General features: G+C 32.1%; 1 protein-coding gene across 7 annotated transcripts in view; it reads right to left on the bottom strand.

The window, feature by feature from the left end:
- The window catches only part of IPO5 (importin 5), a 110898-nt gene that overhangs the window by 12552 nt on the left and 82467 nt on the right, over positions 1-15879 (bottom strand). For all 7 annotated transcript variants that reach the window (XM_074299395.1, XM_074299396.1, XM_074299393.1 and 4 more), the window contains 11 exons: positions 15420-15542; positions 15220-15340; positions 11089-11176; positions 8871-8977; positions 7311-7435; positions 7120-7209; positions 6866-7039; positions 4072-4290; positions 3131-3214; positions 1253-1385; positions 1020-1141 (listed from right to left, as the gene is read on the bottom strand). In XM_074299395.1, coding sequence (XP_074155496.1) covers positions 1020-1141; positions 1253-1385; positions 3131-3214; positions 4072-4290; positions 6866-7039; positions 7120-7209; positions 7311-7435; positions 8871-8977; positions 11089-11176; positions 15220-15340; positions 15420-15542 — 1386 coding nt within the window. The remainder of the gene's footprint in view (positions 1-1019; positions 1142-1252; positions 1386-3130; positions 3215-4071; positions 4291-6865; positions 7040-7119; positions 7210-7310; positions 7436-8870; positions 8978-11088; positions 11177-15219; positions 15341-15419; positions 15543-15879) is intronic.

Raw genomic sequence — 15879 nt, 5'->3', positions numbered from 1 at the left:
CTCCTAGAGTTTTTAAAATTGCTTCTGAATGGACAAAGGATTGAAAAGTCAGTGAAGGGCCCAGCTGAAGTTGGATAACATGAATTTGTAACGTGCCAAATATTATGTGAGACAAAGCAGACAAATGAGATGGTGGAAGTAATCCTGGCCTAAGATTTAGCAAGAGAAGGGCAGCAAAGCACAAGAAAGTCAAGGAATCCAGGAGCAGAAGACAAAGTAGATATAAAAGGTCAAGAAAGTCCTGAAGAGCACAGAGGATAGAGGTCTCAATGAAGACAAAAAACAGGTGTAGGAGGGTAAAATACAGGTAGAGTGAGAATGCTGGAAAGTTAAGGTCAGATAGGGGATGTCAGAGCTTTTAAGGAAGGCAGTAAAATACTTGAGGATAAGTAAGATCTTGGGTATGATCACCTTTGTCATCTGGGACTGATGGAGGTTGAGCAATTGAAAAATTAGGAAGGAATCTGATGAGTCTTAGTATAAGGGTAGGAATTGAAGAGTATTATTTTGTATAGTCTTCAAAGAAAAAGAGTGATAGAGTAAAGAGATAAGTGGCACAGCCCAACTACCATCATTTAAATAAGACATGGGAAATAGTCTAATTATCTATAAGAAAAATTTAAGTTTCTAATGATAAAAAACTATTTTTAAAAATGCATGTGATATGTATGCAATGTTAATATTTCTTTATTCTGGATTGGTGGTGTCAAATTCAAAGATAAAGAGATTTCTGCAGGATGCATATTGGTTTGGAAAATATAAAATATTATCTATATTTTACTGCATTTTTTTGAAATGCAATTTCCCAATTACAATTTAATTTTCTTGGGGCCACACTTAAGAATGTAGCATCTATGCCTATGGGCAATGAGCTTGATACCACTCTTCCAGACGACACACTATCCTATAAACTCTTATGAAGTAAACATCTAATTTCTCAATATTAATGGTATCTATGAAGTAAAATTATAAGGAGGTCCACATATATATAATTATATAAGGAGGTTCCTATCTCTTACCAACATCTGGCAAGCAGTTGATTTTTCTTCAAGGCCTGCTGTTTTAATTCCAAAACTCTGCTGGTCTCCAAGGTTCACAAATTCCCAGCCATCATCATCACTCATATTCTCCATGTCTTGTGCTATTAAAGCAGAGAGAAGTGATTAGAACAAAAGCAGATTAACAAAGAGAGACAATTTACCACAAATATAATAATTACTTTCTTATAAATCCTTATAATAAGGATACTTACTGTCTAAAAGAGCCACTTCAGGTTTAATTGATGCCGTCTTCATTAAAGGACCCATAACCACAGGAAGGTACTGCTGAAATTCTTTCCCCAAGATCTTGCACATTCTAGCCCAGGCTGAGATCATGTAAGATATCTAAGGGGTTGAAAGAGAGTTGAAACTTCCAACAATTTGACTTAAGTATGTGTTTAGCTAAATATTAATTATCATTACACAAAGATGATATTCTAAATAACTAATCAATCATCATTTATTAAGTGCCAACCATATACTAGCAGAGAAGTTCTTGGGAACACAAAGAAAAAAAAAAAATGAACTAAGTTCCCCCTTCTTGAAAAGGAGTTCTATTTGCTCAAGGGAGACAGCATATAACAAGTATAAGAAAATAAAGATGAACTGCTCAGTGAAGAGACAGATCTATATTACAGGTGATATAAAAAATGAGTCAAAGAAAATGAGCAACTCTATGAGGACATAGAGAGAAAGGAAAATATTTTAGGCACAAGGGAGAAATGGTATAAAGGTGTGACAATGGGAGATGGAAGGCTTCTGAATATGAAGAGAAGCAAATATGGCTAGACTGCAGTATTGAAAAGGACAAGGAGATTAATTAAAGTTGGAGATAATTTGTAAGGGCCGATAAAAATCTAATAAAGGAGCTTATCATTTGGTCCCAGAGGCAACAAGATGACAGTGGAGTTTTTTAAAGAAGGAGGTGAAAACAGTCAAAATCTGTTCTTAAGGAATATAATGAGGGAGGAAGATCAATGCAATTGAAAAGAGAGGTGACAAGGGCCTTAAGATGGTGGAGGGCTAAGTAATGAGAATAGAACTGCTTTAAGAGATTATAGTAGAAATAGCAAGACTTAGTAACTCACTGGATATAAGGAGGGAGAATGAATGTTTAAAAAAAAACAACAACAAAAAAAACCAAACATATTTTGAACATAACTAATACTATATATAAAAAATAATCCTAAAATGAGACTTCTGTGTTCTCCAACCATGGACTTGTCACTAATTATGATGAAATAGTAATAGCTGAACATATGATATTTATAAAAAGTGGGCAGCTATTCAGATGATATACTTTAAATTGAATTACATTATACAAATTGGATTACTCTGCAAGATAGGCTTTCCATTCCCAAAGCCTAACAGCTTAATATGCAAACTTCACTATCCCACTAAAACCCTAGTAAAATCAGTACTTAATGATGCCTCAATTTTTCACATTCAGAGGTGTAGGTTGAGTCCTATGTGGAACAGGACATTATGAATATGTATTTAGAGAATTTTATGATTATATATATGTGTGTGTGTGTGTGTGTGTCTCATAAAATTTCTTATATCTATATGAAATAAGACTGTCAAGTAAATTCAATTTGATAATACAATTTCTTGATCCACTAATTATTCTGAAGGCTTAATTAAAGGTAGCAACAATTGAGATACTAACAATCTGAATATTAGTCAAATGAATTCAGACTTCTAAAATTCTATGTTATTGATATTCAAAATATAGAGATACTTTCAATTATTATATGATTCCTGCTGATTGCCTAATGGATTAATTATAGACATTATCTATAACCATATTATCTTCCCTTTTAGTGCAGTTTCTCCATTGACTTATCTTCTATCATCTGCTTCAAAAACTCCTATATATAAAATAAATATTACAAAAATCTTAACTTGAAGTCATTATTTTCAAGAGTTGTAATTCCTTTAAGACAGCAAAGCTTTAAAAACTTTTGTTTTCAGTGATGTTAGAAAAAATTAAATCTAATAAGATTTACACAATTAGTCCTAACAATGGACTAATATTACATAAAAAGATTTACAAAATTGGGCAAAAATATTGGAATATTATGATTTACCTGTGGGTCATCATCTTCCAATTCACTAAAGTCTGTCTGTGTCTTCAGCAATAGTTGCATCACATCTGATGCATCTTGCATGAACTAGAAACGAAATATTTTCAAGAAATTGCAAAGCATTACTGAAGGCAAATTAGAAACAGAAAAGTACTTCCTCATGTAACTTTTCATGGTTATTCTGAAAAGCTGCACCTACAACTGAGGTTGCAGATCCCTCACAATTTGAAATTACTTTTAAGATACAAAACAGTTGCAGAATGCAGAACTGTAGTCTGGATTTAACAATAACTGAACCTTTTATATACAATGCTTTCTTTCATGGAGCTTATAGACTATCTACACTGTAAAGTCAGATGTTTGGAACTCATTTTAAAATGATAATTAGATTCTTAGTTTAGGCTAAGCTATACAGCAGTTGAATCACTTGTAGCCTATAGCCACCAAAGTTCTCTTGATCCTTTAATGGCTTAGTAAATAAGTCAGAAGAGTTGGCAATGAGTGCAGGGAAGGGTCTTTTTGATATAGGGATAAAAAACTAATATATTTATCATTTATCAATCTTCTTGAATCAAGTGCTACATCTCTAAGAATACAAAAATTATAATATTAAAAACAATTTCAAACTAAAAGAAAACAGTACGTTCTGATGACTGACAAATATTCTTCTAAAGAACTTTTATGTATAAACAAGACTCTCAGCAAACTATTGTTGCTTTTTGGATAAGAGGAGGTTTAAATGTGTCATTCTTTTAAATTATTTCATAGTTCTAGATTATTTGTGTTTTTATAGAAAGGGTGACTGATAATAAATGAAAATGGAAAATAGATTTGAAAGGAACAAAATGTTATAAATAATTAACACATTTCTCTACTGTCGAAGTATAATTTTAAATTACCAAGTTATAAATAGTAGTAAATGCAAAGTATTTCACAGTGCTTACCTTATCCTTCCCAACAGCAAGACCAATAAGACTAATGCATTCAATAGTTTTTCCTCTCAGAAGTCTAAGTTCTTTCTGAACAGCATTTTCAACTATGTGTTTTAGAGATGGCATAAACAAATCATAATATGGGACAAATTTTTCTTCTGCTGTATCTGCAACTGACGCAATAGAAGTCACAACTTGTTCCAAAACCAATTTGGTGCCTTTCTGAATCAGCTTGGAAAAGAAAAACACATAGAAAAAAAAATAGTCAATCTCCAAAAAAGATAATTTGAGATACATAAATGTAATACAAAATTACTGTGCTGAAGAAAGTAACAAATATGATAGACACAGAAAAGCTTAGATACATTTTTATGAAGGGATACAAAATAAAGTTGAACAGTGAAAACAATACCCGACTATACCCATTTAAAGGAGAGATCAGCAAAACAATAAAAAAATTGGAAACTGTTAAAATTTAAGTTTAGCCTCCAGAGAATAAATATGAGAAGGCACCTTCTCCCAACTTCTTTGTAGAAGTAGGGTATTATAAGTATGGAAACACTGCATATAACCCTTTTCCCCCTGTGTTGATTAGTTTTGCTGAGCTCTTCCCCCCCCCCCTTTTATATTTTTTATTATCAGGAGGTGGGGGATCTAAAATAGGAAATAATTAAAATAAAAAAAAAAAAAAAAAAAGCCACTACTGTCTAATAAGTGACTAAAAAAAAAAAAAAAAATGCTTCTCTCTTCTAGGCAAGAACACAATGTTTACATGAGTACATTAATAATAATAAAGTAGACTAGACTAAGTATATTACTTTTAAAGTAGAAATCCCTTCCTTCTTTACAAGGCTTCCTCATCTGTTCCTCCTGTAGTTTGAGACTACATGCTACTACTACCTTCATGGCTCAAGAGGCTGGGAGAGCCAGGCTTGTTTTTGTGGCTGAATGTCACTCTTGGGTCATTGAGTCATTCACTTTTCAGGAACAGACTTTTTCCTGTAAATTATTCCTCAAATCTTCTCTACCTCTGTGTTATTCACCTCACTGCCTTTAATATTCAGCTTGACAGTGGGACATGGGTCTTTATATACTATTACCTTAGACTTCAGATACCCCCCCCCATCCCAATTCAAACGTACTGCTTTAGTTATCTTTGGAACTCAAACAATTTAAATCTTAATCACATTGACGGACCACAGATCTGGTATCACTCCAACTCAACACCTTGTATGTGGTAGCATTTCCTCAATATATACAATTCACTTAATATTACTTGCTCTATACAAATTCTCCAATTAACTATATTACTTTTTACCCCATATGGACAACAAAATCAATTACTCCACCACATCTTTATCATTAAATTATTTTGCTGCCTAGTTATAATATCTGAATCACAACACTGCTGCTGATGCTTTTGGAACCTCTCCGACTAAGTGTTATGTTCCTGTTTCTGCTTAGATGCAAAAATGGCTCTAGAATATTAAGCAAGCAAGCAATGTAGTATTGGGGAAAATAGGAGATTTGGAATCAGATAATCTACAGACATCTATGACTTTGAGCAAGTCACTTTCATCTTGGTCAATTTCATCAAATGCAAAATGAGGGGCTAGATTAGATTATAGGATCTGATATTGAGACCTTCGAGTTTATGTGGTCTGACCTGTATCTGTCCAAGATTCCTTGGGAATTTTAGGATCTTTTAAAGTCCCTTCTACTTCTAATTTATGAGGCAATAAAACCTAGTTCCAATGAATACTAATTGTATATTACCTCCTTGGAGACGCAAGTTTCCCCATCTGTAAAAATATAATTTTAGTACTACTTCAGAGCATTATTTTGAGTACAGTACATACTGTAAAATTTTAAGATACATTATGAATACAAGCTATTTTAAAAAGCAACACCATGCAAATCCAGCTCACTATGGTTTTCCAGGCGAATTTGGCCCAACCTACTCTGACGCACAGTATTTCTTTAATAAATCTATGCTATAATAATCATGTCCAAATATAAATCCATATGTAATGTTCAGGATTTATATATTTAAGTTCCATCTTGAAGGAAGAGGAAAAAGGGAGAGAAAGTTCAAGAGGATCAATATGAAGGACATTAAGTACATAATCTCTGCTAGCCCTTGAGCGCATCTGTTGCAGGACCACTTGGCAACTAGAGTTCAGAATTAAAGAACATAACAAGATGAAGTGAAACATGCTATGAAAAGGTGACTAGATATGTCCACTGTGGATCTGGCTAAAAAGTTCCAGAGTAGGATAGGATGTAGAAATTCACTTGGGCTCAGAAATCTCAAGGATAGCAGCAATCTGATGCCACAGGGGCTCACAACAGTAATGGGTGATGCTATGATCAGACACAAAGAACTAGAGAAATTATCAAGGGTAATTTTATTTAATTTGCCTTAATTTTTGAGGAAACTGAAGTCCTGGGATTTCCCTCAAAGAGGGAAGGAAAAACTGTAGATCTTTGTTTCCACTGATATAACACACACCCACAAAAGATAAACATTAGCTTTACAGTCTACTGGAAAGAAATAAATTTTACCATTTTTTAATTCTACATAATTTTTCAGCTATACATTATAAAATACCATACTATTACCTAGTTGATGGCACAACATGCATTAAATTATTACTTCTGCCAGAAAACTATACTAAATGGATGTTAAATTAATCAGTTCTTTATAGATGAATTTTCTCAAATAGAAAAATAATTTAAACAAATAAGTGTTAAACATACTACTGCCCCTCCCCCCCATCTGCCACCCAATTCTAGTTTAACCTACCTCCTGAAGTTTAATCACCATTATGGAATGAAGATGTTTCACCAAATTGTCTAAATATGGAATAAGAAGAGATTTGGGACAATCTTCGGTAAAATTAATAAGAGCCGCTGCAGCATGTGCTTGGACACGCTGATTGCCTTGGTCTTCCATGGTTTGTAAAAGAGCTGCAATCACCTGTACAGAATAAAGACTCTTAGGAAGTGGTCATTTTGCAACTTTCTTTGTTTTTCTCTTTTGTTTGAGAGCTTACTTGCCTTCTCATGGAATTTCTTTTGGAAACCAGGTGCAAAGTCTGTTGCCATTTGCCCAACTGCATTACAGGCAGCATACCGCACTCTTGGATGCTGAAAACATTTTTACAAATGCAAATATGTTAACGTATTGTAATCAAAGCCACAATCAGTTTAATTAAAAAATATAGAACCAAACTCCTAATGGCACTTACAGGATCTTGAAGAAAAAGCAAAACAAAATTAACTATTTCATTTAGAATTCCCTCCATTTGCTGATGACAACCCTCTCCAATGGCAGATAAAGCCATTAATCCAGCATGCCGGTATTTCCAATCAGCTGCAGAAAAAACATTACAAATAAAAACAAATTAATTATCAAATATTATACAACAAGATGAAATAGATGAGGTTTAAGTATTAAAAAACTCAAAATACAGATTTAACTTTTAAATTCTCATCAATAGTCTTAATTAAAAAATATATATGAAATTCTATGCAAGCAATTTCATTTTACTAAGCACAGTAAATGTTTCACACAACCGCATACTAAATTCTCAATTTAAGATTAGACAGAAGGAACACAGAATAAATCAGCATTAATAAAATAAAAATATTTTAAAGAATTCATTCTCTAAATAAAAAGTATTGACATTTCACTCATCATTACATGAATCCTAAACAAGGTAGAAAACATACAAATAATGTGATTTCTATAGATGAGTATAGAGAAGAAAAATAAAAGGACAAATGGTGCTAAACTCAGGAAAATAGCCTCAAGTTCCAAAAAATATAGTATGGTTATAGGACCATCATGTTGTTCCTGAAGGATAAAAGTGATAACTGAAATTTCCATATTAAGCTTGTTGATTTTTAGAACTTAGAAAAGACACAAAATTTCCTTCCAAATTTCTTAGAGTTCAAATGTCAATATGTTACAAGTGATAAATTTCAAATTCAGTTTATCTTTAATAAATTAGCACATTTATTTTTGCTTATTATAATTAATCTTTTGTGACTATGTAAATACAATAAAATTTCTTTATAGGTATAAAATTGAGAGTATCTATTACACATATAGTCACTAGTCTTGCATTCCAACCCAATGCACAACTAATGATTGTATGTGAAATGTCACAATTTTTTAATGTAACATCCCCGAATCAATGTAAAGTTGACCACTATAAGATTAACAAGGTATTAAAATTTTTGAGATTAATTAAACTAAAGGTTTGTTGAGATCACATGCTGTTTTATGATAACACCCAGAGATCTACTAGTATCTAAATATTTGAAACACACAGCAACCAGGAGTTGAATTTCTTTTTTCAAATTTAACTGCTTGACTCCTCATCCATTTGAGTTGGTTGCATAGAATGTGTAACACAACAATAGAGAATTCATTCAACAAATGGAGAATGTTTCAGAAATTGACAAATTCTTATGCTATGAAGCAAAAACAAACTGAAAATAAAAGACTAGGTATCCTTAATGAAATCAGTTATGGAGATGTTTCATATGTCTAAAAAATTAAGTTAGCAAATAAAATCACAGTTATTATTGATTGAAATCAATAGCTAGTGAAAAGGGAAATGGAAAAGTTTATGGTTGTGCAGGATAGTCTGAAGTAAGCCATAAATTATAAAAGTTTCCTATTGTACAAGTGTGATTAAACTTAGTGAAAAAGACACTGGTAGGTTAAATGCTTACAGACAAGTTTACTAGAAAATGATGAAAAATTAAATCTAACAAATAAATATCAAAAAATGGCTTACGGTTCTGAAGCATCTGCATGATGTGTTCCTTGATCATTGGTAAAACTAGTTTTCCACCAAGCCCACAGGCCATTCTGTCTAATGCACTCTCACCAGCAACTGCATTGCTAAACACAGAAATATGATGCATCAATAAAGTTCTTTATTCAAGAATTTCACTAAAATTTTAAGAGGCTGGTAAATTTAAAAGTTTTAGCCTGATGTTTTTTGATATATGGAGTTGATAGATGCCTTAAAGATAATTCAAATAAAGAAATGGTTAATATGGCTAAAACATCAGTGAGAAAACAAGTATAGTGCTTTTTGAATGATGTTTACTTGTAAAACCTTGTTATTAAACGTAAAAATTTTAAGAATTCTGGCACTGTCTCTAAAAATTTTGTTGACTATAGCAGTAGTATGAATTTTAAGATTTTATTGGTGATACTGAAAACAAGGCATAGACACTATTTAGTTTTAAATTAATTATAGAATTTTTTTGGCTAGTAAGCATTTGAAAAGTTTTCTCTCTTCCTCTCTCCTTACTCAACCCCCTTAAAAAAACCATGCCTTTTTACTTTGCAACACAGATTTTGTCTTTCAAAACCTCTTAGATAAATTACCCAACTTCAACAACCACCAATATTTAAAACCATTTGTGGTTTAAAAAAAAAAAAAATGTCCTTAGAACTATTCCAGATTTAATGAGTTTCAAAAAGGACATTCTCTCTACTACAATGAAATCAAAATAACATACATTTCAACTCTTTCAACTAAACTGAACACTTTTTTACCTCAAGTAAGCTAATTTTACTACTTTTAAAATAAACAAAATATGGGGCAGGTAGGTGACACAGTGGATGGAGCACTAGCCCTGAAGTCAGGAGGATGTGAGTTCAAAATATGGTCTCAGACACTTAACACTTCCTAGTTGTGTGACCCTGGGCAAGTCATTTAACCTCAATTGCCTCAGAGGGGGAAAAAAATCCTTTCCTGCAAGTGAACCTTTTCTATAGTCTAAAAACACCTGCATTCATTAATCTCTTATTTATCTGCTTTGTGTACATTAAGAAATAAATCTCAAATTTTAAAAAAGCACTAATTTTTTAAAAATACACAAATACATATATATATATATATATATATATATATATATATATATATATATATATATATTTACTACTTCATGAGAATGAATAAATAATCTGTTTTGCTTTGAGCTCTGTACCTTACCTAGGTAACTATGTTTATTCTCCATGTAATCAAAGTGTTCAATATTTACTGGGAATTTTACTACAAGAAATCTTTCAACTGTATAAAGTCAGCAGGAAAGAGTATTCATTTAACTGGTAAACTTGGCTCTTGATTACTGTAGTCTCTTACTACATTCATTCATTATATTCTGGGGAACAAAAGCCGACTTTGCAATAAATTTCCTTACTCATTAAGACGTAACTTTAAATATTAGTCAGGCCTTTCCTGCTTATTCAAAAAATGTTAAAAAATGATAGGCAGCCAGATCTTTACCCACATGGCTAAATAATGCTTATTCTCAAACAAAACACCACCTCCCTTTCAAGTATGTACACTTTAATTAAGTTTACACTTCCAGTCAGCATTTCTAGGGGTTGTAGTTTGCAAAGAATATCAAAAAAGGCTTTACATTATTTGAGATATATAAATATCAGTGCTTAGGAAGGAAGTACGCTAACTACTGTGATAATTTTAAAAGATTGTTAATATTGTACCTTGACTTTCTTCTAGACTATTAAAACAAAGATTTAGAACTGTATTTAATATCTAATACAAACACTTGAAGGTATTCAAATGTTATAGAAGGAAAAATAAGAATTACTCTCTGAATCAATATATTTTTACAATGAGGTTCACCTGCTGGAAAGGATTTTTTTTTTAATTTTTTTTACAAGTAAAATCAAGTGAAGATAAAGAGACACAGAAAGGACACAGAAAAGACACAAAGAAAAGGACACAGAAAAGAATTGAACCAGAGAAAATATACTGATTCAGAGAGTAATCAATGAATAAATTTAAATCAGATTAACAAATTCTACTCCTCCTTTTGACTATTATTCTAAAACATGGTTAATGAAATGTAATTATTCATTTATTCCCCCCTATCATGCCAGAAGCCATCAAGTGGAGCTGGAATTAGAGCTAATTCACAACTTTCACTCCCAGTTTTTTGAGTTCTCTGGGAGATGTATCTTTAAACAATTACCTGTCAAAATCATCATCTTCTAGCTCATCAGCATTTGCCCAGTCTTCATCCTCTTCTAGGTCTACCATCATTGCTAACATCTGAGGAACTAAATACAAAACAATTAGTTCTTACCTATGGGAACAGGTTTCTTAATTTGATTGTTCCCCTCCACCCAACACATACAAGAAAGGAAAAAATTGTGTGAAAAAGTCTGATCAAATTCAAATATTCTGTTGGGAATGTGGCATAGTAGAAGGCCTTCTAGACTTGGATTCAGTGGAAATTTGTATTTGAATGATATTTACTTCTCCAAATCACTTAATTTCTTTAGCAACCCCCCAGCTGTAATATAAAAAAATATAGGTAGACTACTGCCAAAAGTTGCTGTGATGATAAAATTGAGATGCCTATGAAGTGATTTGTCAAATAGATAATTCCATTTTAGTCTTCCAAAAAAAAAAAAAAAAAAAGGACAAATTTTTTGACTATGAAAATGAATACAATACTCTATATATACAATAATGAAAGAGGAAGTATAGCTGTAAACATCAACAAGAAATATTCATCATTTAGCAAAAAACATAGCAGCAGTTTTAAGATATATCAGAAATGTTTTCTACCATAACATAATATAGCACTTCAAATAGAACTATCACTGAAAGGATATGTAGTCAATTTTTAGCTACCAGGGGCTTCAAATTTTGTCTTTTAAATGACATGGAGAAAACAACGTGAGAATATTAATCATTCTATAAATTCTATAAATATACGATAGTCAAACAACCTTAGAGAAAGCAGTTAGTTTCTTAGTATCAAAGTATGAATGGGAGGCAGGTTTGTTGATAGAGAAAATCCAGACTTCACCTGGAACATACTAGAGAAAGGAGGTAAACCTTTGGTATTTGGGTTACTGCCTGGAAGGAAGATATCAGTTGTGACTCCTTGAATTTACTATGATTTAGCAAGGTCAGTTGTGAGTGAATTAAAACAAAACTAAATGCCTAAGAGTTGCAAGGAGCCCAAATTTTTTGAGAATTAAATATTAGATGATCACTGATTTTGTTACCAAGAGAATACAACAAAAGTTAGTAAGGGTATACCAATAAGATGTTTGTTAACAACGTCCAGATTCATAAGGTAGAGAAATCTTTCTACCAAGAAATTTTCCAAGGATTTCAGTATATTGAAAAGTATTAATCTTGTTTTATAACTTTCTTTTGGAAAAATAATTACCCAAAGTTATGTAATAAGATATCATGAAATTATGATAGAATTCGCCTAAAAAGTATCAATATTATTGACTATTGTAAAACAGTATCAACTAAGTCCCCATTGAGCAAAAAAAAACCTATAAATATTATCATGGCATTTTTAAATCTCAGGACAGGAACTGTGTAACTACTTTTATCCTTGAATCATCTAAAATAAACTACATATACTAAGTCATCAAAATATTGACAATGAATCTTTATGTTGCCACAAGATTACTTCAAATGAAAGTAATAAAAGGATATAACACCACCCACTTGTAAATACTGACAACAAATAATTCTCAAAAGACAAGGTAAGATAAAGTAGCGAGTAGAAAGACACACTGAAAAAAACACAAGTCAAAAGACTTGTATTATATGCAATTCCATGACTTATTAGCTGTATAATCTTCAGAAAGGCATTAAAGCTTCCCTAGATCTTTCCTCGGGAGATAATTTCCCATTCTATACTAAAATGTTCCTTTTCTTTTGATTTACATAAGAAATGCAATGTGTTAAGTTTTGCTTGTATTGGGTAAGCCCAAAAAATGTTCTGAATTAAAACCAAATACAAAACTTATGTGATGTATGCCTTGAACTCTGTATTACACCTTTACCTTTTAGTATAACTGACCTAGAAAGGCTAAGGTAGTAGTAGTAACAAGCAATCCTATAGGTATTCCTACAATTAGAGCATTAAGGGGAGTCTTTTCAAAAGCCACCTAGGTCTCTCTCTCACTCATTCATTCTACAAGGAAAAAGATCCCCAACAGCTAAAGTCAATTGTTTAAGATCACACAAGTAGCAACACAGCCAGGATATGAGCCTAAATCTTTCAACTGTATTCTCAAAAGAGATTTCTCACTATATTCTTTATGTCTTGGTTCTTTTTCTCTTAAAAGCAGAACCAGCTGATAAAACTGATTGGTTTCAAAGTTATCTTCATTCCTCAAAAATTGGGCCAAGAGATGAGGGAAAAATTCTTTTCCAGACTTATATTGAAGATCTATTGTTTATTAAAGTTAAACCGTCAACAATTTTGTGCCGACACTACATCTTAGATCTCATGAAGATTTGCCGTTTGTCTACAAATGACTAAGTTGCTGTCAAGTAATAAAGGCCAAGAATGTTATAAAATAACTAAATGAAAGAGTTCATAAGTTTGAACTTTGAGGTCAAAATTCCAATGCCCTGAAGATGAAGAAATTCAAAGAGATTAAGTGACTCAAAACAAAAAGGTTAAAGTTTTTAGATCAGGTTTCAAACCTGTATTCTTTCAAATTCCAAGTCCTCTATATTCCTTTCCAGGGCACCTCTGCCAAGAAAGAAAATTCTAACACAAATGATTCTAGTGATGAAGAAAAACAGAAGTTAAAGATATTTGTAGGGATACATGGGAAGTTAAAATTTCAAATTGATACATATGAAAAATGAATAGTAGTAAATGGAATTGAATATAAAAGAATGGCATAGTCCCTCTTTAAGGGTACCTGACACAAAGTCTGAGATGACACTGAGGGCAAAGATGAATAAAATGGGACTTTTTTGTTGTTTAAAGGAATCAGATTATTGCTATGGGTAAAATAAATAATTTATAATCACTAAAAAAGGGGGCAGAAATATCAAATTCTTCTACTTTGTCTTAAAGACCCTTAGACTATAAAAATTAGAACAAAAATGGTTAACAAGAATGTGATACCAATAATTATATAAGTAGAGAACCGGAAAGGATCTGGTTACTCTCAATATGTTCAAACCATAAAGTCCTGATGATTTGTACTCCAGGGAATAGAAAGTGACTGAATAGTTACTATCAGTGACCTTTTAGAAATTTAGAGAAAACAAAAAAAAAAGAGCCTTATTTATTCAAACTATTCAACTAGGGTTAACTATTCAAACTAGGGTTAACAAGTTTTACTAATTTCTGGTTAAATTCCAATAAAAATGCATAAAATAGAATATACAGAATGGCCACATAAAAATAATTTTATTAAAATGTAGCTATTAAAACACAGCCATCAAAACATGTGCACTCCTAGTCTAGATAAATGTTCCAGTCAATGTCCTAGGACTGCAAACTCAATGAAGTCAACTATATGATATGGCAAGTAAAAATGAGAACAGACTCTTGGGCTGCATTTAATAAAAGCACTCCAACAGTACTCTCTCTAATGAGATCTTCTAGAACACTGAATCCATTTCTACATAGTACATTTTAGGAAGGCTATCGATAAATTGGAGGTCCTAAAGAGGATGAGGGGACTGCAGACAAGGTTGAAGCACCAGGGTAGTATATAACTTTGAGAAGGGAAGGGGAAATATGATAGTTTTCTTCAAGTAATTTAGAAAGTTTCTTATGTGAAAAAGCATGAAAACTATTTCTGACTTTGGAAAGTGGCAGTAGTAATGAGAGCAAGTGAGTTTGCTAATTGTTTATAAATTTAGATTTGATTTAATTAAGTTTTATGGTAGATGTATGCTGTCCAAAAGTAGAATAAACTACCTTGGGAAATAGTGTGTTCAAAAAAATTACTAGAGTTTTTCAAGACTGGACAATCATTTGCCAGGGATGTTATTGGGGGAAAAGAGGTGGTTCTTGTTCAGATAGGAAAAAGGTAAAAGTAATATCTATTCTACTTAGGGCAGGAAATGTTAATAGGGAAGGGGAATGCCAACAAATCTGTCTGCTTTCCCAAATAAAATTTAACAATCTTTTCATTCAAGTGGTCCTTTAAGATTGATAATAAAATGAGTTCCTACTTCTAAATTCAGTGAGGCATGTAATATAAAACTGACCAAACTTCTAAATGGTGTTAAAGTGAAGATATTTAACAAAATCAACTTTTTCTCAGTTAGTACAATTTAAAACCAAAGTAGTTTACAAAGACTTTTTACTTACTAGCCTGTGCAACAATATTTGTATGTTTTCTCAGCATAGCAGCAGCAGTCTCAGACAGGGTCACTATTACTTCAAGGGCAAGTTGACGTTGCATATTATTGAGGTTAGTGTCTGCACATAACTATAAAACAAGAAGATCTAAGTACATTTACAAGTAAAAAAAATATTTAGGAAAAAATGTTCTTACAGTCAAAGTTTACCTTTAGACTCAGCTGTAGAGTAGCTTCTAAGTGGGGACGTAAGTACTTTGGAACAGTATCTGCAATCTCAACAAGGGATTTTAGGACTGAGTCATCATTCTGGTAACAAGAGTCATTTACAGCCTATGAGAGATGGAATGGAGAAAAACTGTTATTTATACAATGCCTTTTTTTCCCAAAACATCCATGTCAGATAAATGGATATAAACATTACAGTGACCAGTATTTTTATTTTAGTCACACAATTATTCATAAAGTAACTGGTGTTTTAGACTAATGTCCTATACACTGATAAACAGCAAAAAAATCCTAATTGCTTCCAGTGACCAAAATATACACTCTGGAATATCTTCTGATTTGCTTTTGACATCTGTGCTTTTTGTTTGTGCTTTCATAATGGGAAATGTATATGTTGAGACACTGTAATGTAAAGAATGCTGGATTTGCAGTCCTGAGACAT

Source organism: Sminthopsis crassicaudata, chromosome 3 (genome assembly GCF_048593235.1).
Source record: "Sminthopsis crassicaudata isolate SCR6 chromosome 3, ASM4859323v1, whole genome shotgun sequence".
In the NCBI taxonomy this organism is placed as follows: Eukaryota; Metazoa; Chordata; class Mammalia; order Dasyuromorphia; family Dasyuridae; genus Sminthopsis; species Sminthopsis crassicaudata.
Note: the sequence above shows the minus strand (reverse complement) of the source record. Positions and strands in the feature narration are given on the sequence as shown.